The following is a 25,699-nucleotide window of genomic DNA, read 5'->3' as shown; positions in this document are numbered from 1 at the left end:
GTTTTGGGGAGAGGTAGGTTTTTTACACAGAGAGTGGTGGGTGCATGGAATACACTGCCAGCAGTGGTATTAGAATCAGATACATTAGGGACATTTAAGTGATTCTGTATAGGTACATGGATGATAGTAAAATGTAGAGTATGTAGGTAGGGAGGAGCCTTTGCTTTGATCTTTGAGTCGTCATTTTCTACAGGTTTTGTACCAGAGGAGTGGAGGATTGCAAATATTGTGCCTTTGTTCAAGAAGGACAGTAGAGATGGCCCAACTAAGCATAGACCAGTGAGCCTTATGTAGAGGAAGAATGCCTCATCTTACACTTCGGAAAACTTCAACCCCAGGGCATCAATGTAGACTTCACCAGTCTCCTCATTTCCCCTCCTCCCACCTTAGCAAGAAGCATTTTCCCAGATTTGGGGAACTCAATTACTAGGGTTCACGAGTTGAAGGTGAGAGGGGAAAAGTTTATGGAGTTATGAGTAGAAAGTTCTTTACAACTTGTTCTTGACTTGGAACAAGTCAACATGGATTTAGTGAGGGGAGGACGTGCCTGATAAACCTGTTGGAATTGTTTGAAGAGGTGACAAGTAGGTTAAACCAGGGAAACCCAGTGGATGCGGTCTATCTAGACTTCCAAAAGGCCTTTGATAAGATGCCACACGGGAGGCTGCTGAGCAAGGTGAGGGCCCATGGTGTTCAAGGTGAGCTACTGGGATGGATTGAGGATTGGCTGTCTGACAGAAGGCAGAGAGTTGGGATAAAAGGTTCTTTTTTGGAATGGCGGCCAGTAACAAGCGATGTCCCGCAGGGTTCAGTGTTGGGGCCGGAGCTGTTCTCATTATATATTAATGATCTGGATGAAGGGACTGGGGGCATTCTAGCGAAGTTTGCCGATGATACGAAGTTAGGTGGACAGGCAGGTAGCACTGAGGAAGTGGGGAGGCTGCAGAAGGATCTAGACAGTTTGGGAGAGTGGTCCAGGAAATGGCTGATGGAATTCAACGTGAGCAAATGCGAGGTCTTGCACTTTGAAAAAAAGAATAAAAGCATGGATTACTTTCTAAACGGTGAGAAAATTCGTAAAGCCAAAGTACAAAGAGATCTGGGAGTGCTAGTCGAGGATTCTCTAAAGGTAAACATGCAGGTTGAGTCTGTGATTAAGAAAGCGAATGCAATGTTGTCATTTATCTCAAGATGGTTGGAATATAAAAGCATCGTTTTGCTACTGAGACTTTATAAAGCTCTGGTTAGGCCCCATTTGGAGTACTGTGTCCAGTTTTGGTCCCCACGCCTCAGGAAGGACATACTGGCACTGGAGCGTGTCCAGTGGAGATTCACACGGATGATCCCTGGAATGGTAGGTCTAACATACAAGGAACGGCTGAGGATCCTGGGATTGTATTCATTGGAGTTTAGAAGATTAAGGGGAGACTTAATAGAAACTTACAAGATAATACATGGCTAGGAAATTTTTTCCATTAGGCGAGGAGACTAGGACCCGTGGACTCAGCCTTAAAATTATAGGGGATCAATTCAGAACAGAAATGCGGAAACATTTCTTCAGCCAGAGAGTGGTGGGCCTGTGGAATTCATTGCCGCAGAGTGCAGTGGAGGCCGGGACGCTAAATGTCTTCAAGGCAGCGATTGATAGATTCCTGATGTCTCGAGGAATTAAGGGCTACGGGGAGAATGTGGGTAAGTGGTGTTGAAATGCCCATCAGCCATGATTGAATGGCGGAGTGGACTCGATGGACTGAATGGCCTTACTTCCACTCCTATGCCTTATGGTCTTATATAGAGGGTGGTAGGTGTCTGGAACATTTTGCAAGCGGAGCTGGTAGAGGTGGGCACAATAGCATCATTTAAGATGTATCTAGACAGATTCATGTATGAATAGGGAGCAGAGGGATACAGATCCTTAAAAAATAGGCAACAGGTTTAGATAGAGGATCTGGATTGGTGCAGGCCTGGAGGGCCGAAGGGCCTGTTCCTGTGCTGGAATATTCTTTGCTCTTTGTTCCCCTGGGCACCATTCTCATGACCTGGCCTACTTGCCAATTTTCCTTTCCACTTATCCGCTCCACCCTCCTCTCGGATCTATCACCTTCAAGCCCACCTATTGCACTCTTAGCTACCTTCTCCCCAGCCCCACCTCCCTCTCATTTATCTCTGCACCCTGGAGGCTCCCAGCCTCATTCCTGATGAAGGGCTTTTGCCCGAAATGTCGATTTTCCTGCTCCTCGGATGCTGCCTGACCTGCTGTGCTTTTCCAGCACCACTCTAATCTGGAGGGTTGCTCATGTTGTCCCCCTGTACAAGAATGGTATTAGGAATATTCTGGGTAACTACAGACCAGTGAGCCTGACATCAGTGATGAGAAAGTTGCTGGAGAAGGTACTGAGGGATAAAATCTATTTATATTTGGAAAAGAATTGGCTTATCAGTGATCAGCAACATGGTTTTGCACGGGGGAAATTGTGCCTTACCAAAGTAATAGAGATCTTTGAGGAAGTGATCAAGTTGATAGATGAAGGAAGGGCTGTACACGTCATATACATGGACTTTAGTGAGGCGTTTGATAAGGTTCCCCATCGTAAACTAATAGAGAAAGTGAAGTCACATGGTGTGCTAGGTGGATAAAGAACTGGTTGAGCAACAGGAGACAGAGAGTAGTAGTTGAAGGAAGTTTCTCGAAATGGAGAAAGGTGACCAGTGGTGTTCCACAGGGATCAGTGCTGGGGCCACTGTTGTTTGTGATATACATAAATGATCTAGAAGAGGGCACTGTTGGTATGATCAGCAAGTTTGCAGATGACAAGCAGATTGGTGGAGTAGCAGGGAGCATAAGGGGCTGTCAAAGAATACAGGAGAATATAGATAAACTGGAGAGTTGGGTGGAGAAGTGGCAGATGGAGTTCAATCCAGACAAATGTGAGGTGATGCATTTTGGGAAGTCTAATTCTAGAGTGAATTTTACAATGAACTGAATAGTCTTGGGAAAAGTTGATGGGCAGAGGGATCTGGGAGTGCAGGTCTATTGTACCTTGAGGTTGCTGCACAGGTGGATGGAGTGGTCAAGAAGGCATATGGTATGCTTGCCTTCATCGGATGGGGTATTGAGTATAAGAGCTGGCAGGTCATGTTAACATTGTTCATGATATTGGTTCGGCCACATTTAGAATGCTGTGTACAGTCCTGGTCGCCACATTACCAAAAGGATATGGACACTTTGGAGAAGATGCAGAGAAAGTTTATGAGCATGTTGCCTGGTATGGAAGGTTCTAGCTATGAAGAAAGGCTGAGTAGGTTAGGCTTGTTTTCATTAGAAAAAAGGAGATTGAGGGAGGACCTGTTTGAGGTTTACAAAATCATGAAGGGTACAGATAGGATAGATGGAGATAAGCTTTTTCCCAGAGTGAAGGATTCAGTAACGAGAGGTCACACTTTCAAGGTGAGAGGTGGAAAGTATATGGGGGATACACGTGGCAAGTACTTCACACAGAGGGTGGTGGGTGTCTGGAACGTGGTGCCAGCAGAGGTAGTAAGGCAGGCACGGTAGATTCATTTAAGATGCATCTGGACAGATGCGTGAGTAGGTGGGGAGCAGAGGGATACAGATGCTTAGGAATTGGGCGACAGGTTTAGACAGTGGATTTGGATCAACTCAGGCTTGGAGGGATGAAGGACGTGGTCCTGGGCTGTAAATTTTCTTTGTTCTTTGTTCGAGCAGTTTGGATTATAAACCGGCTTTCTGTAAGAAGTCAGTGAGTGGTGGTTGATGGAAAATATTCAGCCTGGCTGCTAGTGGTGTGCCACAAGGATCTGTTTTGGGACCTTTGCTGTTTGTCATTTTTATAAATGACTTGGATGCTGGCAGAGATGGATGGGTTAATAAATTTGCAGATGACACTAATGTCAGCGGAGTAGTGTACAATGTGGAAGAATGTTGTAGGTTGCAGGGGGACTTGGACAAACTGCAGAATTGAGGTGGCAAATGGAGTTCAATGCAGATAAATGAGAGGTGATTCACTTTGGGAAGAATAACAGGAAGGCAGAATACTGAGTCAATGGAAAGACTGTTGGTAGTGTGGATGTGCTGAGGGATCTTGGAGTCCATAGCCATAGATCCCTGAAAGTTGCCACCCAGATTGATAGTGCTGTTAAGAAGGCGTACGGTTGTGTTAGGTTTTATTGGTAGAGGGATTGAGTTCCGGAGCCGTAATGTCATGCTGCAACTACACAAAACGCTAGTGTGGCTGCATTTGGAATACCGTGTACAGTTCTAGTCACCCCATTACAGGAAGGGTGTGGAAGCATTGGAAAAGGTGCAGAGGAGATTTACCAGGATGTTGTCTGGTCTGGAGGGAAGGTCTTATGAGGAAAGGCTGAGAAACTTGGGTCTGTTCTCATTGGAAAGAAGAAGACTAAGAGGGGATTTGATAGAGATATACAAGATAATCAGAGGATTAGATAGGGTAGATAGTAAAAGTCTTTTTCCTGGGATGATGATGTCAGCTTGTACGAGGGGGCACAGCTACAAATTGAGGGGTGATATGTTTAAGACAGATGTCAGAGGCAGGTTCTTTACAGCGAGTGGTAAGGGCGTGGAATGCCCTGCCTGCCAATGTAGTTAACTCAGACACAATAGGGACATTTAACCAATCTTTGGATAAGCACATGGATGATGATGGGGTAGTGTTGGGCTTAGATTAGTTCACAGGTCGACGCAACATTGAGGGCTGAAGGGCTTATTCTGTGCTGTGTTGTTCTATGTTCTGTGCTCTATGTATGTTTGATCTTAGCATAGATAAAAGGTTGGCACAACATCGAGGGCTGAAGGGCCTGTACTATGCTGTAGCATTCTATAGTCTATGTTCTATGTGCTGAATTTACTCGAATGATCCTGGGGTGATTCTTGTCATATGCGGAGCGGCTGAGGACTCTGATCTGTACTCAATGCTCAGAAAAATGAGGGCAAAATCTGACTGCAACTTGGAAAATACTGAGAGGCCTGCATAGACTCGACATGGAGAAGGTGTTTCCACTAGTTGGAAAGACGAAGACTTCAGGGTATCGTCTTAGGGTGAAGAGATGGCCTTTTAGAACTGAGATGAGGAGGAATGTCTTCAGCCAGAATGGTTAATCTGTGGAACTCTGTAGTAAGATGATCAAGATTTACAGGGAGAGGCAGGAGAATGTACTTGAGAAATATATCAGCCATAATCGAATATCACAGCAAATTCAATGGGTTGAATGGCCCAATTCTGCTCCAAAATCTAATGGTCTTATGGACTTATGATTCAGTTTCATTCATTTGTTGAGACTTTGTAGTGATTGATACAATGAAGAAATTAAACAAGACAGATCACCTGACATTGAGCTAGTCACCGGTAAAGAACAAAGAATAAAGAACAAAGAGAATTACAGCACAAGAACAAGTCTTTTGACCCTCCAAGACTGTGCTGATCCAGATCTTCTGTCTAAATCTGTTACCTATTTCCTAAGGGTTTGTATTTCTTTGTCCCTACCTATTCAGGTATCTGGCAAAAGCTCTTCATCAGTAATGATTGATTCTTCTGCTCCTCAAATGCTGCCTGACTTGCTGTGCTTTTCCAGCACCACAATCTCGAATCTGACCTCCAGCACCTGCAGTCCTCACTTTCTTCTCCATCTGTCTAGATACATCTTAAATGGAACTATCGTTCCTGCCTCTAACACCTCTGCTGGCAACATGTTCCAGGCACCCGCCACCCTTTGTGTAAAGAACTTTCCATGCATATCTCCCCTAAACTTTTCCCCTCTCACCTTCAACTTGTTATCCCTAGTAACTGAGTCCCCCACTCTGGGAAAAAGCGTCTTGCTATCCGTCCTGTCTACACCTCTCATGATTTTGTAGACCTCAATCAGGTCCCCCCTCAACCTCCATCTTTCTAATGAAAATAATCCTAATCTACTCAACCTCTCTTCATAGCTAGTGCCCTCCATACCAGGCAACATCCTGGTGAACCTCCTCTGCATCTTCTCCAAAGCATCCACATCCTTTTGGTAATGTGGCAACCAGAACTGTATGCAGTATTCCAAATGTGGCTGAATCAAAGTCTTACAAAACTGTAACATGACCTGCCAACTCTTGTACTCAATGCTCCATCCAATGAAGGAAAGCATGCCATATTGCCTTCTTGACCACACCGCTGACCTGCATTGTCACCTTCAGGGAACAAGGGGCCTGAACACACAAATTTCTCTGTACATCATTTTTCCCAAGGACTTTTATATTTAATATATTCGCTCTTGAATTGGATCTTCCAAAATACATCATCTCACATTTGCCCAGATTGAACTCTCATCTGTCATTTCTCTGCCCAACTCTCCAGTCTATTTATATTCTGTTGTATTCTCTGACAGTCCCCTTCATTCTGCTACTCCACCAATCTTAGTGTCATCTGCAAACTTACTAATCAGACCACATGTACCTATCTCCAAATCAATTATGTATATCACAAAAAACATTGGTCTTAGCATGGATCCCTGTGGAACACCACTGATCACAGTTCTCCATTTTGAGAAACTCCCTTCCTTTACTACTCTCTGTCTTCTGTTGCCCAACCAGTTCTCTATCTATCTCGTTAGTACACCCCGAACCTCATGTTACTTCATCTCTTCCATCAGCCTACCATGGGGAAACCTTATCAAACACCTGACTGAAGTCCATGTAAATGACATCTACAGTCCTTCCCTCATCAATCAACTTTGTCACTTCCGCAAAGAATTCTATTAAGTTGGTAAGAAATGACCTTCCCTGCACAAAACCATGTAGCCTATCACTGATAAGCCCATTTTCTTCCAAATGGGAATAGATCCTACCCCTCAGCAGCTTCTCTACCACTAACATCAGGCTCAAGATATGTAATTACCTGGATTATCCCTGCTACTCTTCTTAAACAAGGGGACAACATTGGCAATTCTCTAGTCCTCTGGGATCTCATCCGTGTTCAAGATATTCTTTAAAGCTCTAGCTATTTCCTCTCTTGCTTCCCTCAGTAACCTGGGATAGATCCCATCTGGACCTGGGGACTAGTCCACCTTAATGCCTTAATGCCCATCACTTCCTCCCTCCTTATGCCTACTTACCAGTGAATACCAATGCAACATACTCATTAAGAATCTCATCTATTTTCTCTGGCTCCACGCATAACTTTCCTCCTTTGTCTTTGAATAGGCCAACCCTTTCTCTAGTTACCTCTTGCTCCTTATATATAAATAATAAGCTTTGGGATTTTTGATTAGACTTACAGTGTGGAAACAGGCCCTCCGGCCCAACAAGTCCACACCGACCCGCTGAAGCGCAACCCACCCATACCCCTACATTTACCCCTTACCTAACACTACGGGCAATTTAGCATGGCCAATTCACCTGAGCCGCACATCTTTGGACTGTGGGAGGAAACCGGAGCACCCGGAGGAAACCCACGCAGACACGGGGAGAACGTGCAAACTCCACACAGTCAGTCGCCTGAGTCGGGAATTGAACCCGGGTCTGCAGGCGCTGTGAGGCAGCAGTGCTAACCACTGTGCCACCGTGCCGCCCACCTCCTTAATCCTTTTTGCTAAAGATATCTCATGACCCCTTTTAGCCCTCTCAATTCCTAGTTTCAAATTGGTCCTACATTCCCGATGGCAGAAACAGCCCTGCCGATCCTGCAAAGGCCTCCACACTAAATCTGAGAACTAGTGCCAACATTGGGAGAGCTGTCTTAGACTGGTCAAGCAACAGCCTGACATAATCATACTCATGGAATCATATTTTACAGATAATGCCCCAGACACCACCATCACCATTCCTGGATATGTGCAGTCCACCAGCAGGACAGATCTAGCAGAGATGACGGCACAGTGGCATACCGTCAGGAGGGAATTTCCCCGGGAGTCCTCAACATTGATTCCAGTCCCCATGTAGTCTCATGGTTCCAGGTTAAACACGGACAAGGAAATCTTCTGCTGACTACCACGTACCGTCCTCCCTCAGCTGATGAATCCACGGATACCTCCCATCCATGTTGAAAAACACTTGGAGGAAGCACTGGCAAGGGCACAAAATGTACTCTGGTGGAGGATTTCAATGTCTCCCACCAAGGGTGACTCGGCAGTAACACTATTGATCAAGTTGTTTGGGTCCTGAAGGAGATAGCTGCTAGGCTGAGTCAGCAGCAGGTGGTTAGGGAACCAACAAGCAAGTAAAACATACCTGACCTCATCCTTACCAATCTGTCAGCTGCAGATACATCTGTCAATGACAATAAGGGCTGACCACCGTACTGCCCTTATGGCGATGAAGTCCCGCCTTCACATTGAGAATTCCCTCCATTGTGTTGTATGGCACTATCACTGTGCTAAATAGGTCAGACTTCAAACAGTAAAAAATGAGGTCTGCAGATGCTGGAGATCACAGCTGAAAATGTGTTGCTGGTCAAAGCACAGCAGGTTAGGCAGCATCTTAGGAATAGGGAATTCGACGTTTCGAGCATAAGCCCTTCATCAGGAATGAGAGAGAGTAGCCAAGCAGGCTAAGATAAAAGGTAGGGAGGAGGGACTTGGGGGAGGGGCGATGGAGGTGGGATAGGTGGAAGGAGGTCAAGGTGAGGGTGATAGGCCGGAGTGGGGTGGGGGCGGAGAGGTCAGTAAGGAGATTGCAGGTTAGGAGGGCGGTGCTGAGTTGAGGGAACCGACTGAGACAAGGTGGGGGGAGGGGAAATGAGGAAACTGGAGAAATCTGAATTCATACCTTGTGGTTGGAGGGTTCCCAGGCGGAAGATGAGGCGCCCCTCCTCCAGCCGTCGTGTTGTTATGTTCTGCCGGTGGAGGAGTCCAAGGACCTGCATGTCCTCGGTGGAGTGGGAGGGAGAGTTAAAGTGTTGAGCCACGGGGTGGTTGGGTTGGTTGGTCCGGGCGGCCCAGAGGTGTTCTCTGAAGCGTTCCGCAAGTAAGCGGCCTGTCTCCCCAATATAGAGGAGGCCACATCGGGTGCAGCGGATGCAATAGATGATGTGTGTGGAGGTACAGGTGAACTTGTGGCGGATATGGAAGGATCCCTTGGGGCCTTGGAGGGAAGTGAGTGTGGAGGTGTGGGCGCAAGTTTTACATTTCCTGCAGTTGCAGGGGAAAGTGCCGGGGGTGGAGGTTGGGTTGGTGGGGGGTGTGGATCTGACGAGGGAGTCACGAAGGGAGTGGTCCTTGCGGAACGCTGATAGGGGAGGGGAGGGAAATATATCCTTGGTGGTGGGGTCCATTTGGAGGTGGCGGAAATGACGGCGGATGATACGTTGTATGCGGAGGTTGGTGGGGTGGTAGGTGAGAACCAGTAGGGTTCTGTCTTGGTGGCGGTTGGAGGAGCGGGGCTCAAGGGCGGAGGAGCGGGAAGTGGAGGAGATGCGGTGGAGGGCATCGTCGATCACGTCTGGGGGGAATCTGCGGTCCTTGAAGAAGGAGGCCATCTGGGCTGTGCAGTGTTGGAACTGGTCCTCCTGGGAGCAGATGCGGCGGAGACGAAGGAATTGGGAATATGGGATGGAGTTTTTGCCAGCTCAAGACTGAGCATCCATCAACAGCAGCAGAATTGTACTCCAGCACAATCTGTAACCTCATGGCCCGGCATATCCCCCACTCAGCCATTACCATCAAGCCAGGGGATCAACTCTGATTCAATGGAGAGCATGCCAGGAACAGCACCAAGTATACCTGAAAATTAGATGTCAAACTGATGCCACCAAAACAGGACTGCTGCATGTCAAAGTGGATATGCAGCAAGTGATAAATACAGCTAAGCGATCCTGTAACCAATGGATCGGATCTAAGCTCTGCAGTCCTGCCACATCCTGTTGTGAAATGTGGTGGACATTGAAACACCCCACTGAAGAATGAGGCTCCACAAACATCACCATCCTCAATGATGGACAAGAACAACACATCAGTGTAAAAGATCAGGCTAAAGCATTTTCAACAATTTTCAAGCAGAAGTGCCAAGTGGAAGATTTGTCTTCACCTCATCTAGAAGTTCCCAGCACTACAGATAACCAGCCCTCAGCCAATTCAATTCACTCCATGTGACATCAAGAAACCTTGGAGACAGTGGATACTGCAAAGGTTATGGGCTCTGACAACATTCCGACAATAGTACAGCTACAACACTGACTTCCACCCAACAATGTGGAATATTGCCCATGTATGCCTTACACATAGAGAGCAAAACAAATCAAACCCTGGAATTACACCCCATCAATCTACTTCTGATCATCATTAAAGTGATAGAAGGTGGTCATCAATAGTGCTATATAGCAGCACTTGCTCAGCAATAAGCTGCTGAGTAATGCCCAGTTTGGGTTTCGCAGGGATACTCTGCTCCTGACCTCATTACAGATTTTCTTCAAACATGGTCAAAAGAGCTGAATCCCAGTGGTGAGGTAAAAGTCACATCCATTGACATCACTGCTGCATTTGACCAAGTGTGGCATAAGGAGCCCTCACAAAACTGGAATCGATAGGTTGTGGTGGTGAACTCTCCACTGGTTGGAGTCATTCCTGGCACACAGGAAGATGACTGTGGTTTTAGGAGTCAGGCATTTGAGCTCCTGCATATCACTGTAGAAGTTTCTCAGGATAATGTCCTTGGCGCAACCATCTTCAGCTGTTTCATCAATGACCTTCTGTCCATCATAAGGTCAGAAGTGGGGATGTAATGATGGAAGAATGATGGAACACTCCCCAGTTGCCTGAATGGGGTCAGCTCCAACAACACTCAAGAAACTTGACTATCCAAAAAAAGCAGCCTGATTGATTGGCTTCTCCAGGCCGTATCAGCACAGTGTAAATCTACAAGATGCACTGCAAAAATTCACTTACGGTCCTTCGACAGTATCATTCAAACTCAAGCCCACTTCTATCTAGAAAAACAAGGGCCAGAGATACATGGAAACACCACAAACTGCAAGCTCCCCTTCAACCATTCATCATCCTGACTTGGAAATATGTCACTGTTCCTTCTCTGCTGCTGGGTCAAAATCCTGGAATTTGTTACCTAAGGGCATTGTGGGTCATCCTCCAGCATATAGGGGAGGTCCTGGTGCTATGGAGACCCTAGTGGTGTTCTGGGGACCCGGGTTTGATTCTCACCATGGTAGGTGGTGAAATTTGATTTCAATAAATGCCTGGAATTAGAAGTTGAGTTATGGCCATGAAACCATTGTTGACTGTCGGAAAAAAAACTGATTTTAAGATGGAAATGTTGGAAAAGATTAAATAATTGATGGAATTTAACTGTGAAAAATGTGAGATGATACACTTTGGAAGGAATACTTTGACAAGAAACTATACAATGAATGGTATGACACTAGAAGTTCTGTGGAACAAAGGGACCTTGAAGTGCTTGTCCATATATCTATAAAGGCAGAAAGAAGGGCATGCCAGTAGGGTGGTGTAAGAGGCATATGGGATACTTGCCTTTATCAATCAAAGCATAGATTACAAAAGCAGGGAAGTCATGTTGGAGTTCTTTAGAACGTTGGTGAAACCACAGCTAGAGTACAGTGTGATGTTCTAGTCGTCACATTCCAAGAAGGATGTGATTATATTGGAGGGGGTGCAAAGGAGATTCACCTCAATGCTGCCTGGGATGGAAAATTTAAGTTATGAGGAAAGGTTGGTTATGATGGTGTTGTTTTTGTTGAGAAGACTGAGGGGCTATCTGATTGAGATTTACAAGATTGAGGGGCATAGACAGAATGGATAAGGATGCAGCTGTTCCCCTTAGTTAGAACATAGAACACTACAGCGTAGTACAGGCTCTTCGGCCCTCAATGTTGCGCCGGCCTGTCTTACTAATCTGAAGTCCATCTAACCTACACTATTCCATGTACATCCATATGCTTGTCCAATGACGACTTAAATGCACTTAAAGTTGACGAATCTACTACCGTTGCAGGCAAAGCATTCCATACCCTTACTACTCTCTGAGTAAAAAAACTACCTCTGACATCTGTCCTATATCTATCACCCCTAAATTTAAAGCTATGCCCCCTCGTGCTCGCCGTCACCATACTTGGAAAAAGGTTCTCCCTGTCCAACCTATCTAACTTTCTGATTATCTTATATGTCTCTATTAAGTCACCTCTCAACCTTCTTCTCTCCAATGAAAACAGCCTCAAGTCTCTCAGCCTTTCCTTGTAAGACCTTCCCTCCATCCTAGTAAATCTCCTCTGCACCCTTCCCAAAGCTTCCACATCCAGGTCATTTATAAAAATGACAAATAGCAGTGGACCCAACACCGGCCCTTGCGGTACACCACTGGTAACTGGACTCCAGGATGAACATTTCCCATCAACCACACCCTCTATCTTCTTTCAGCAAGCCAATTACTGATCCAAACTGCTATATCTCCCACAAACCCATTCTTCTACATTTTGTACAATAGCCTACTGTGGGGAACCTTATCGAACACCTTGCTGAAATCCATATACACCACATCAACCAGTTTACTCTCACCTACCTGTTTGATCATCTTCTCAAAGAATTCAATAAGGTTTGTGAGGCACGACTTACCCTTCACAAAACCACGCTAACTATCCCTAATCAAATTATTCTTTTCTAGATGATTATAAATCCTATCTCTTATAACCTTTTCCAACACTTTACCAACAACTGAAGTAAGGCTCACTGGTCTATAATTACCAGAGTTGTCTCTACGCCCTTTCTTGAACTGGGGAACCACGTTTACTATCCTCCAGTCTTCTGGCATTATTCCTGCAGACAATGATGATTTAAGGATCAATGCCAAAGGCTCGGCAATCTCCTCCCTGGCTTCCCAGAGGATCCTAGGATAAATCCCAACCGGCCCAGGGGACTTATCTATTTTCACACTCTGCAGGATTTCTAATACCTCTTCCTTGTGGACCTCAAACACGCTTAGTCTAGTAGCCTGCATCTCAGTATTCTCCTCGACAACATTGTCATTTTCTAGAGTGAATACTGTTGAAAAATATTCATTAAGTGCTTCCCCTATCTCCTCTGACTCCACATACAACTTCCCACTACTATCCTTGATTGGCTCTAATCTTACTCTTGTCATTCTTTTATTCCTTAAATACCTACAGAAAGCCTTAGGGTTTACTCTGCTCCTATTCGCCAACAACTTCTCATGTCTCCTCCTGGCTCTTTTGAGCTCTCTCTTTAGGTCTTTCCTGGCTACCTTGCAACCCTCAAGCGCCCTAACTGAGCCTTTACATCTCATCTTAACATAAGCCTTCTTCTTCCTATTGACCAGAGATTCTTCGTAAACCACGGCTCCCGTGCTCTACAGCTTTCTCCCGGCCTGACAGGTCGAAACGTCAATTTTCCTGCACCTCAGATGCTGCCTGACCTGCTGTGCTTTTCCAGCCCCACTCTAATCTAGACTCTGATCTTCAGCATCTGCAGTCCTCACTTTCACCATAGAACTGTACAGCATAGGATTGCACCCTTTGGCACATGATGCTGTGCTGAACACTATGCCAAATTAAACTAATCCCTTCTGCCTGCCCTTGGTCCATATACTTCCATTCCTTGCATAATCATGTGCACAGCTAAAAGTCCCTTAAATGCCCCTATCAAAAACTGCCTCCACCACCACCACTGGCAGCACACTCCAGACTCCTACCACTCTGTGTAAAATATTTACTCCTCATGTCTCCTTTCAACGTTCACCCTCTCAAATGTAAAAGCAGACCCTGTCCAGTTGCATGTATCGAGGCTTGGGCTGATCGCTGGCAAATAATATTTCGCACCACACAAATGCCAGGCAATGATCATCTCCAAGAAGAGATAATCCAACAATTGACCCTTAACATTTAATGGTGTTACCATTGATGAACCCACCCGCTATTAACATCCTGGAAGTTACCATTGATCAGGAACTCAACTTCACTAGCTTTATAAATACAGTGGTGACAATGGCAAGTCAGAGACCAGAGATCCTGCAGTGATAACTTACTTTCCGACCAGTGCACTCTCTAAATTGTGTGGCCCTGCACTGAAATTCTTCCAAGATTCTGCACATGCCAACTAGCATATTGATCCATTGACTTTTGGATTTGGAAGTCCCTGCCATGCAAAGACCTACTGATTGATCAGTCTCCTAATTAAACTCACCTCTCTGTTAAAGATATTGCTTCGGTCGTGTATGAGAATCCAGCCCATTCGCCAGCCAGGTACAAGCCACCGTTTGGCCAGACCACCACAGGACAGGATTGGGACATTGCTGCTCAGTGAGCTAAGGGCAATGAACTTGCACTCAGGGAAGACCTAGAGAATACAAAAATCACAGGTTAGAGACACAGGTTAGATGATTGGTAGATGACTGGCTTTTATTGGTAGAGGAATTGAGTTCTGGCTTTTATTGGTAGAGGAATTGAGTTCCGGAGTCCTGAGGTCATGTTGCAGTTGTATAAGACTCTGGTGCGGCCTCATCTGGAGTATTGTGTGCAGTTTTGGTCGCCATACTGTAGGAAGGATGTGGAGGCACTGGAACGGGTGCAGAGGAGGTTTACCAGGATGTTGCCTGGTATGGTAGGAAGATCGTATGAGGAAAGGCTGAGGCACTTGGGGCTGTTTTCATTGGAGGAAAGAAGGTTTAGGGGTGACTTGATAGAGGTGTACAAGATGATTAGGGGTTTAGATAGGGTTGACCATGAGAACCTTTTTCCACGTATGGAGTCAGATATTACGAGGGGGCATAGCTTTAAATTAAGGGGTGGTAGGTATAGGACTGATGTTAGGAGTAGATTCTTTACTCAGCAAGTTGTGAGTTCATGGAATGCCCTGCCAGTAACAGTGGTGGACTCTCCCTCTTTATGGGCATTTAAACGGGCATTGGATAGGCATATGGAGGAAAGTGCGCTAGTGTAGGCTAGGTGGGCTTGGATCGGCGCAACATTGAGGGCCAAAGGGCCTGTACTGCGCTATATTTTTCTATGTTCTATGTTGTATGTTGTATGATGAAGAAGGCAGAGAGGAGACAGGTGCAAGAGACCCCGGGGGAAGTACCTGTCAGGAACAAGTTGAATCTTTTGGGAACAGTAGAGACAGATGACACTGCCAGTCTGAGAGGCAGTCATGTCTGTCAATCAAAAGTTAGCGTGGAGGCAGAGCCGAGGAGTCAGACATCACACAGAGCTGTGATAACAGGGGGCTCCATAGTGAGAGGGACTGAACCGGGTTTCTGTGGCAACAGGTGGGATTTGAGGATGGTGTGTTGCCTTCCTGGTGTCAGGATTAAGGACATCGCAGACAGAGTGCAGGAAATCTTCAAGGGCGAAAGTGAAGAGCCAGAGGTGGTGGTGCATGTCGGCACAAATACTGTCGGGAAGAAGAGGAGGGACATTCTACAGCGGGATTTCGGAAAACTCTGAAGAAGGCTGAAAAGCAGGACATCCAGGGTGGTGATCTCCGGTTTGCTTCCAGTTCCTCGGGATGGAGAGACCAGAAACAGGGAGATAATGGACTTGAACGTGTGGCTGGGGAACTGGTGCAGGAAGCAAGGATTTAATTTCTTGGATCACTGGGATATGTTTTGTGGTAAGCATAAATTCTACAAGAGAGACGGTTTGCACCTTAATAGGTTAGGGACCAGCATTCTGGCAGGCAGGTTTGCTACTGCAACACAGCTACGTTTAAACTAAGTAGCGGGAGGGAGGGAACAAACTGGATGTTTAAAGAAGGAAATTGAAGGGAAAGTTAGAACAAGGGAAGTCAAGAAAGACAACTGTATCAATGAGGCAGAAAACTCAGAAAGGGATCATGCTGTAAGGTTGAGTGGGCTTGATAGGAAGGGTGAGGGCAGAAACAAATTAAAAATACTATATATGAATGCACGAAGTATTAGAAATAAGATGGTGAATTTGAGGCTCTTTTGGAAATTGGCAGCTATGATATTATGGAGATAACTGAGATGCGGCTTCAAGTGGACAGGGCCTGGGAAATGAATACTCAAGGCTATACGTGTTTTGCTGAAAATGTGTTGCTGGAAAAGCACAGCAGGTCAGGCAGCATCCAAGGAGCAGGAAATTCGACGTTTCGGGCGTAAGCCCTTCATCAGGACTTATGTGCTGACACGTGCTATTGTAAGGACAGAGTGACGGGCAGAGGGGGGTGTGATGGCCCTCTTGGTAAGGGATGATATTCAGTTCAAAGTTCAATACCTTAGCAGGGATGACAGTAGAGGAACAATGGCAGATATTTCTGGGTATAATGCAGTAGGTGCAGGATCAGTTCATTCCAAAAAGGAAGAAAGATCCTATGAGGAGGCAGGGGTGGCCGTGGCTGACGAGGAAAGTTAAGAAACATATAAAGTCAAAAGAGAAAAAGTATAGCATAGCAAAGATGAGTGGGAAAATGGAGGACTGGGAAGCTTTTAAAGAACAATAGAGGATTACTAAGAAGGAAATACGCAGAGAAAAAAATGAGGTACGAAGGTAAACTGGCCAAAAATATAAAGGAGGATAGTAAAAGCTTTTTTAGGTATGTGAAAGGAAAAAAAATGGTTAAGACTAAAATTGGGCCCTTGAAGACAGAAACAGGGGAATATATTACGGGGAACAAAGAAATGGCAGAAGAGTTGAATTGGTACTTCAGATCGGTGTTCACTGGGGAAGACACATGCAATCTCCCTGAGGTAACAGTGGCTGAAGGACCTGAACTGAAGGGAATTATATTTGCCAAGAATTGGTGTTGGAGAGACTGTTAGGTCTGAAGGTTGATAAGTCCCCGGGGCCTGATGGTCTACATCCCAGGGCACTGAAGGAGGTGGCTCAAGAAATCGTGGATGCATTGGTGATTATTTTCCAGAGTTCGATAGATGCGGGATCAGTTCCTGCGGATTGGAGGGTGGCTAATATTGTATCACTTTTTAAGAAAGGTGGGAGAGAGAAAGCAGGAAATTATAGACCAATTAGTCTGACCTCAGTGGTGGGAAAGATGCTGGAGCCTATTATAAAGGATGAAATTACGACACATCTGGATAGCAGTAACAGGATAGGTCAGAGTCCTCATGGATTTATGAAGGGGAAATCATGCTTGACTAATCTTCTGGAATTTTTTGAGGATGTAACTCTGAAGATGGACAAGGGAGATCCAGTGGATGTAGTGTACCTGGACTTTCGGAAAGCTTTTGATAAAGTCCCACATTGGAGGTTAGTGAGCAAAATTAGGGTGCATGGTATTGAGGGCAAAGTACTAACTTGGATTGAAAGTTGGTTGGCTGATAGGAAACAAAGAGTAGTGATAAACGGCTCCATTTCGGAATGGCAGACAGTGACCAGTGGGGTACCGCAGGGATCAGTGCTGGGACCGCAGCTTTTTACAATATATATTAATGATATAGAAGATGGTATTAATAGTAAATTAGCAAATTTGCTGGTGATACAAAGCTGGGTGGTAGGGTGAAATGTGAGGAAGATGTTAGGAGATTACAGGGTGACCTGGGCAGGTTAGGTGAGTGGTCAGATGCATGGCAGATGCAGTTTAATGTAGATAAATGTATGGTTATCCACTTTGGTGACAAGAACAGGAAGGCAGATTACTACCTAAATGGAATCAATTCAGGTAAAGGGGCAGTACAAAGAGATCTGGGTGTTCTTGTACACCAGTCAATGAAGGCAAGCATGCAGGTACAGCAGGTAGTGAAGAAGGCTAATAGCATGCTGGCCTTCATAACAAGAGGGATTGAGTATAGAAGCAAAGAGGTTCTTCTGCAGCTATACAGGGCCCTGGTGAGACTGCACCTGGAATATTGTGTGCAGTTCTGGTCTCCAAATTTAAGGAAAGACATTCTGGCTATTGAGGGAGTGCAGCGTAGGTTCATGAGGTCAATTCCTGGAATGGCAGGGCTATCTTATGTTGAAAGATTGGTGTGACTGGGCTTGTATACCCTTGAGTTTAGAAGACTGACTGGGGATCTGATTGAGACGTATAAGATTATTAAAGGATTGGACACTCTGGAGGCAGGAAACATGTTTCTGCTGATGGGTAAGGGCCGAACCAGAGGACACAGCTTAAAAATACGGGGTAGACCATTTAGGACAGAGATGAGGAGAAACTTCTTCACCCAGAGAGTGGTGGCTGTGTGGAATGCTCTGCCCCAGAGGGCAGTGGAGGCCCAGTCTCTGGATTCGTTTAAGAAAGAGTTGGATCGAGCTCTCAAGGATTGTGGAATCAAGGGTTATGGAGATAAGGCAGGGACAGGATACTGATTGTGGATGATCAGCCATGATCATAATGAATGGTGGTGCTGGCTCGAAGGGCAGAATGGCCTATTCCTGTACCTATTGTCAAATAAATACTCAAATTCAGTTCATAAAGACTTTTGATTAAATGTGAATTAAAACTGTACCATGCTGGAACCTAGATTCGGATCTAGACCAACAGCAAAACTAGACTGCAAATAATTTGCTGGAAATAGACAAGGGTGGACCTGAGGGAAGGGGAATAAATTTTTAATTGTGTATGTGCCAGGTCTATTGCCACATGTTGAATTCAAAAGGCCTATTACCACTCATAGTGCTGTGTATTTAACAATGCAACTGAGTAAATCCAATTATCTGATGTGTGTCATTGTGAACAACTCAAGGGGAGTGTTTCACTGTATCGATGACAGTGTATGAGTTCATGACAACAGCAGTGCACACGGAATTTTAATAAGAGGATATGTGCATTATATCCATTGGATGTACACAGTGCAATCTTTTCTCACCATATCTTCATAGATTTCATCAGCCAGGATTGGAAGGTAGTTCCTTGCTGCAACTGAAAAAGGAATAAACATGAGCATCAAATGTTGCAATTAATGGAGAAAATTTACACTTCAACAGTAAATGTTTTTCGAAGTGAATTATTTGTGAAATTTTTCATTATATAGAAACATGGAAAATAGGAACAAGAACCCTCTGAGCCTGCTCCACCATTCAGTATGACCTTGGCGAATCAACCTAGTGAGATCCCACTTTCTTTCCTTACCCTTTTATCTCTTCAGCTGGAAAAAATATATCCTTCTCTTTCTTGAAAACTTTCAATGTCTTAGCCTCAGCGATTTTCTGTGGTAGGGAATTGCACAGACTCCCCATTCTCTGGGTGATTAAATTTCTGATCATCTCAGTAGCCTATCCATAGCCTTACACTGTGACTCTTGATTCTGTACTCCCTGGTCATTAGAAACACCCTTCATGCATTTATCCTGTCTCGCTCTATTAGAATGTTATAGATTTCCATGAGATACTTCCCCATTCTTTTAAACTCCAATGAATTTAATCGTAAGTGATCCAGTCTCTCTTAATACACCAATCCTGCAAGCTCAGGAATCAGTCTGGTAAATCTTTCTTGCACTCCCTCTGTGGTCAGAACATCTTAATAATCTGCATTCCAGTTTTTGCTACCAAAGTGGATAACCTTACATTTATCCATATTATACTGCATCTGCCATCTTACCCACTCACTCAACTTGTCCAGTTCAAACTGAAGTGTCTCTGCTTCCTCCTAACAGTTACCTTCCCACCAGCTTTGTGTCAACTGCAAAGTTTGAGATATTACATTTAGTTCCCTCATCTAAATCGTTAATATACCATTATAAATAGCTGGGTTCCAGGTATTGATCCCTGAGGTACCTCATTGTCACTGGCTGCCACTTTGTTTCTCATCTGCCAGCCAGTCCTCTATCTATGTCAGTACATTATCTCCAAACCAAGGTCTCCTTAAAGATTTGTAGCTCGGGTGCCAATTGATTTGCAGATGATTCATCTCCAGTCTAGGTGACACCTTCAGTGCTTTGGAGCCTCCTGTGAAGTGCTACTGTACAGTGTCTTCTGGCATTTAATTGGTTCCATTCCTGCTCCTTCCAGTAGCTTGTTGTAATGGCCAGTACATTGGGTCTAGTTTTGAGTGTTTCTCGATGGAGTCTATGAATGAGTGCCATGCTTCTAGAAATTCTCTGGCTGTCCTCTGTTTAGCTTGTCCTATGCTTGTTGTATTGTCCCAGTCGAAGTTGTAGTCCTTGGAATCTTGTAAATTACATTTGTCTTGCACATAATGGGTATAAGATCTTTTGTCCTGGTGAGTTGTCTGAGAGTGGCTGTCAGTTTATGGGCTGTCATGAATCCAAGTGGTTGGAGATGTCTGGCGATCAATTCCAAGAGTTTTTCTTAATATAAGGTAGTGTGGTTAGTGAATAAGGTTGTGGCATGTCCTTGTCATGTTGTTTGTCTGTTAGGCAGCTGTGGATGAAGTTGCGGGAATATTTGTTCTTGGTGAAGACTCTGTAGAAACATACTTCTTCTCTTTGCAGGTAGGGAGTGCTGCAGTGTGCTGTAGCCCTTTTGAACAGGGTCCTCATCCAAATCAACTTCCCAGCTCAGTGAATATATCCACATCCACAATTACTTCCAATCCCAAGCACTTTAATTTTGCATGCTAATTTCTTATGTGGGTCCTTATCAAATGCCTTCTGCAAGTGCAAGCAAACCACATTCCTCATTTTCAATTCTACTCATAACATCTTCAAAAAATCCCAATAGATTTGTTAAGTAAAATTTCCTTTTCACAAATCCACTCTATTGCTGTAGTCTTGGTTATCTGCTATTAAATCTTTTATAATGGACTCTAGCATTTTCTCTACTATCAATGTCAGACAGACTAGTCTATTATTTCCTGTTTTCTCTCTCCCTCCTTTTTTAATTAGTGGGTTACATGAGCTATCCTCCAAATCATAGGAAGTGTTCCAGATTCTCCATTATTTCTAGGGCCACTTCCTTAAGTACTCTGGGATGCAGATTATTGGACCTTGCTGGTCTTTAATACTATCAAGTTTCCCAATACCATTTCTCTACAAATTTTTATTTCCTTCAGTTCTTCCCTTAATCAATCCTTTTACTCTTCTTTGTTGAAACCTAATATGTTCCCAATCCTATGTTCTGCTGCTCTTTTTGGCCAACTTGGATGTCCTTCCTTGGATCTAAAACTGTCCTTAATTTCCTTTGTGAGCCATAGTTTAAAATTTTCCCAGTTTTATTTTGATGCCACACAAGAACAAATCATTTTTTTGCAGTTCCTCCATGGATTATTTAAATGTTTGGTATTTCCTTTCCATTTCAGGAGCAGTGCAGAATTGCAAAAATTTACCATTGTTCCTTAGACCTTCCAAAACCATGACCACTACTATTTTGAAGGACAAAGTGTAGCAGATACATGGGATACCACAACCTGCAAGTTCCTCTCCAGATCCTCGCGATTCTGACTTGGAAATATATCATCATTCCTTCACTGTTGCTGGGGTAAGATCCTGAAATCCCTCCTTAAAGACATTGTAGGTCTACCTTCAGAACATGGACTGTGGTAGTTCAACAATACAGCTCACCATCACCTTCTCCAGGGTGGTTAGGAAATAAATGCTAACCTAGTGAGCAATGCTCATATACCGTGAACATGGGGAGGCAATGGTCTATTAATTCAGAGACCTAGACAATACCCTCGGGACTTGGCTTTGAATCCCACAATGGTGGAATTTTAATTCAATAAATATCCGGAATTAAAAATCTAATGATAATCATGAATCCATTGTCAATTGTCAGGGAAAAAAAATCTGGTTCACTTATATCCTTTCAGGAAGAAAACTGCCATCTTTAGTTGTTCTGGCCTCCATGTGACTCCAGACCTACACCAATCTTGTTGATTTTAAATTGCCCTCTGGGCAATCAGAAATGAGCAATAAATGCTGGCCTAGCTAGTGACACCCTCACCCAATGAATGAATATAAATAAATTCACCAAAAACTAGTTTGCATTGTCAAAGGCTACTTTAGGAAAACCGTGAGATTACTGTAATATGCAAATTTGTCATTGTGCACCTTGTGCCATTCGGCAACTTGTGGGATGAAAAATTTGAAACCTTGTCTGTACTCAGAGCCATAGAGATGTACAGCATGGAAATAGACCCTTCGGTCCAACCCGTCCATGCCGACCAGATATCCCAACCCAATCTAGTCCCACCTGCCAGCACCCGGCCCATATCACTCCAAACCCTTCCTTTTCATATACCCATCCAAATGCCTCTTAAATGTTGCAATTGTACCAGCCTCCACCACATCCTCTGGCAGCTCATTCCATACACGTACCATCCTCTGCGTGAAAACATAGCACCTTAGATCTCTTTTATATCTTTCCCCTCTCACCCTAAACCTATGCCCTCTAGTTCTGGACTCCCCGACCCCAGGGAAAAGACTTTGTCTATTTATCCTATCCATGCACCTCATAATTTTGTAAACCTCTATAAGGTCACCCCTCAGCCTCCGACGCTCCAGGGAAAACAGCCCCAGTCTGTTCAGCCTCTCCCTGTAGCTCAGACCCTCCAACCTTGGCAACATCCTTGTAAATTTTTTCTGAACCCTTTCAAGTTTCACAACATCTTTCTGATAAGAAGGAGACCAGAATTGCACACAATATTCCAACAGTGGCCTAACCAATGTCCTGTACAGCCACAACATGACCTCCCAACTCCTGTACTCAATACACTGACCAATAAAGGAAAGCATACCAAACACCTTCTTCACTATCCTATCTACCTGCGACTCAACATTCAAGGAGCTATGAACCTGCACTCCAAGGTCTCTTTGTTCAGCAACACTCCCTAGGACCTTACCATTAAGTGTGTAAGTCCTGCTAAGATGTGCTTTCCCAAATACAGCACCTCGCATTTATCTGAATTAAACTCCATCTGCCACTTCTCAGCCCATTGGCCCATCTGGTCCAGATCCTGTTGTAATCTGAGGTAACCTTCTTCGCTGTCCACTACACCTCCAATTTTGGTGTCATCTGCAAACTTACTAACTGTACCTCTTATGCTCACATCCAAGTTATTTATGTAAATGACAAAAAGTAGAGGGCCCAGCACCGATCCTTGTGGCACTCCTCTGGACACAGGCCTCCAGTCTCTGGATTCTCATTATCTCATTTCTGAAGGCTTCCCATTTTCCAGCCGTCCCTTTACCTGCGAACATCTGCCTCCAATCAGCTTTCAAAAGTTCTTGCCTAAGGAGAAGGCTTCTTGCCTAAGTTCTTGGAGGAGGAGAGGATTAGGCAAAAATGGGAGGATATTTAATTGGGGAAGAGGAAACTATGATGCGATTAGACATGAGTTAGGAAGCATGGATTGGGAACAATTGTTCCGTGGTAAAGGCACTATAGACATGTGGAGACTGTTTAAGGAACAGTTGTTGCAAGTGATGAATAAATATGTCCCTCTGAGACAGGCAAAAAGTGGTAATATAAAGGAACCTTGGATGACGAGAGCGGTGGAGGTTCTCGTCAAAAGGAAGAAGGTAGCTTACATAAGGTGGAGGAAGCTAGGGTCAAGCTCAGCTCTAGAGTATTACAGGGAGACGTGGAAGGAGCTTAAAAATGGTCTGAGGAGAGCCAGGAGGGGGCACGAGAAAGGCTTGGCAGAATGGATTAGGAAGAACACAAAGGCATTTTACACTTATGTGAGGAATAAGAGAGTGGTCAAAGAAAGAGTAGGGCCGATCAGGGATAGCATAGGGAATTTGTGTGTGGAGTCTGAGGAGGTAGGGGAAGCTCTAAATGAGTTTTTTGCTTCCGTCTTTACAAAAGAAACGAACTTTGTAGTGAATGAAACCTTTGAAGAGCAGGTGTGCATGCTGAAATAGATAGAAATAGAGAAAGCTGATGTGCTGAAAATTTTGTCAAACATTAAGATTGACAAGTCGCCAGGCCCAGACCAGATTTGTCCTCGGCTGCTTTGGGAAATAAGAAATGGAATTGCTTCGCCACTTGCGAAGATCTTTTCATCCTCGCTTTCCACTAGAGTCGTACCTGAGGACTGGAGAGAGGCAAATGTAATTCATCTCTTCAAGAAAGGAAATAGGGAAATCCCCGGCAATTACAGACCAGTAAGTCTCACGTCTGTCATCTGCAAGGTGTTAGAAAGGATTCTGAGGGATAGGATTTATGACCATCTGGAAGAGCATGGCTTGATTAAATGCAGTCAGCACGGCTTTGTGAGGGGCAGGTCATGCCTCACAAACCTTATCGAGTTCTTTGAGGATGTGACTAGAAACGTTGATGAGGGTCGAGCTGTGGATGTGGTGTATATGGACTTCAGCAAGGCATTTGATAAGGTTCTCCATGGTAGGCTCATTCAGAAGGTCAAGAGGAATGGGATTCAGGGGAACATAGCTGTCTGGATACAGAATTGGCTGGCCAACAGAAGACAGCGAGTGGTAGTAGAAGGAAAATATTCTGCCTGGAAGTCTGTGGTGAATGGTGTTCCACAGGGCTCTGTCCTTGGGCCTCTATTGTTTGTAATTTTTATTAATGACTTGGATGAGGGGATTGAAGGATGGGTCAGCAAATTTGCAGATGACACAAAGGTTGGAGGTGTCGTTGACAGTATAGAAGCAGCGGGACATTGACAGGATGCAGAGATGGGCTGAGAGGTGGCAGATGGAGTTCAACCTGGATAAATGCGAGGTGATGCATTTTGAAAGGTCAAATTTGAAAGCTGAGTACAGGATTAAGGATAGGATTCTTGGCAGTGTGGAGGAACAGAGGGATCTTGGGGTGCAGATACATAGATCCCTTAAAATGGCCACCCAAGTGTGGACAGGGTTGTTAAGACAGCATATGGTGTTTTGGCTTTCATTAACAGGGGGATTGAGTTTAAGAGTCGTGAGATCTTATTGCAGCTCTATAAAACCTTGGTTAGACTGCACTTGGAATACTGCGTCCAGTTCTGGTCGCCCTATTATAAGAAAGATGTGAAAATGTGTTGCTGGTTAAAGCGCAGCAGGTCAGGCAGCATCCAAGGAACAGGAAATTCGACGTTTCGGGCAAAAGCAAGGGATTTTGCCCGAAACGTCAAATTTCCTGTTCCTTGAATGCTGCCTGACCTGCTGCGCTTTAACCAGCAACACATTTTCAGCTCTGATCTCCAGCATCTGCAGACCTCACTTTTTACTATAAGAAAGATGTGGATGCTTTGGAGAGGGTTCAGAGGAGGTTTACTAGGATGTTGCCTGGACTAGAGGGCTTATCTTATGAAGAGAGGTTGACTGAGCTAGGACTTTTTTCATTGGAGAAAAGGAAGAGACGAGGGGACCTAATTGAGGTATATAAGGTAATGAGAGGCATAGATAGAGTCGATAGCCAGAGACTATTTCCCAGGGCAGAAATGACCAACACGAGGGATCATAGTTTTAAGCTGGTTGGAGGAAAGTATAGAGGGGATGTCAGAGGCAGGTTCTTTACATAGAGAGTTGTGAGAGCATGGAATACGTTGCCAGCAGCAGTTGTGGAGGCAGGGTCATTGGGGACATTTAAGAGTCTCCTGGACATGCATATGGTCACAGACATTTGAGGGTGCATACATGAGGATCAGTGGTCGGCACAACATCGTGGGCTGAAGGGCCTGTTCTGTGCTGGACTGTTCTATGTTCTATGTTCTAATACCGTCAAAATTGACCTTTCACCAATTTAGAACTTCAACTTTTAGATCTGGTCTATCCTTTTCCATCATTATTTTAAAACGAATAGCATTATGGTCGCTGGCCCCAAAGTGGTCCCCCACTGACACCTCAGTCACCTGTTCTGCCTTATTTCCCAAGAGTAGGTCAAGTTTTGCA

At 44.7% G+C, this 25,699-nt stretch overlaps 1 protein-coding gene across 1 annotated transcript in view; it reads right to left on the bottom strand.

Moving 5' to 3' along the window:
* Window positions 1–25,699, bottom strand: part of tat (tyrosine aminotransferase) — an 85,915-nt gene that overhangs the window by 24,536 nt on the left and 35,680 nt on the right. The window contains exons 6-7 of the mRNA XM_060837885.1: window positions 18,770–18,822; window positions 14,173–14,325 (exon numbers count right to left, since the gene is read on the bottom strand). Coding sequence (XP_060693868.1) covers window positions 14,173–14,325; window positions 18,770–18,822 — 206 coding nt within the window. The remainder of the gene's footprint in view (window positions 1–14,172; window positions 14,326–18,769; window positions 18,823–25,699) is intronic.

The sequence above is a fragment of the Hemiscyllium ocellatum genome, chromosome 17, assembly GCF_020745735.1.
Source record: "Hemiscyllium ocellatum isolate sHemOce1 chromosome 17, sHemOce1.pat.X.cur, whole genome shotgun sequence".
In the NCBI taxonomy this organism is placed as follows: Eukaryota; Metazoa; Chordata; class Chondrichthyes; order Orectolobiformes; family Hemiscylliidae; genus Hemiscyllium; species Hemiscyllium ocellatum.
Note: the sequence above shows the minus strand (reverse complement) of the source record. Positions and strands in the feature narration are given on the sequence as shown.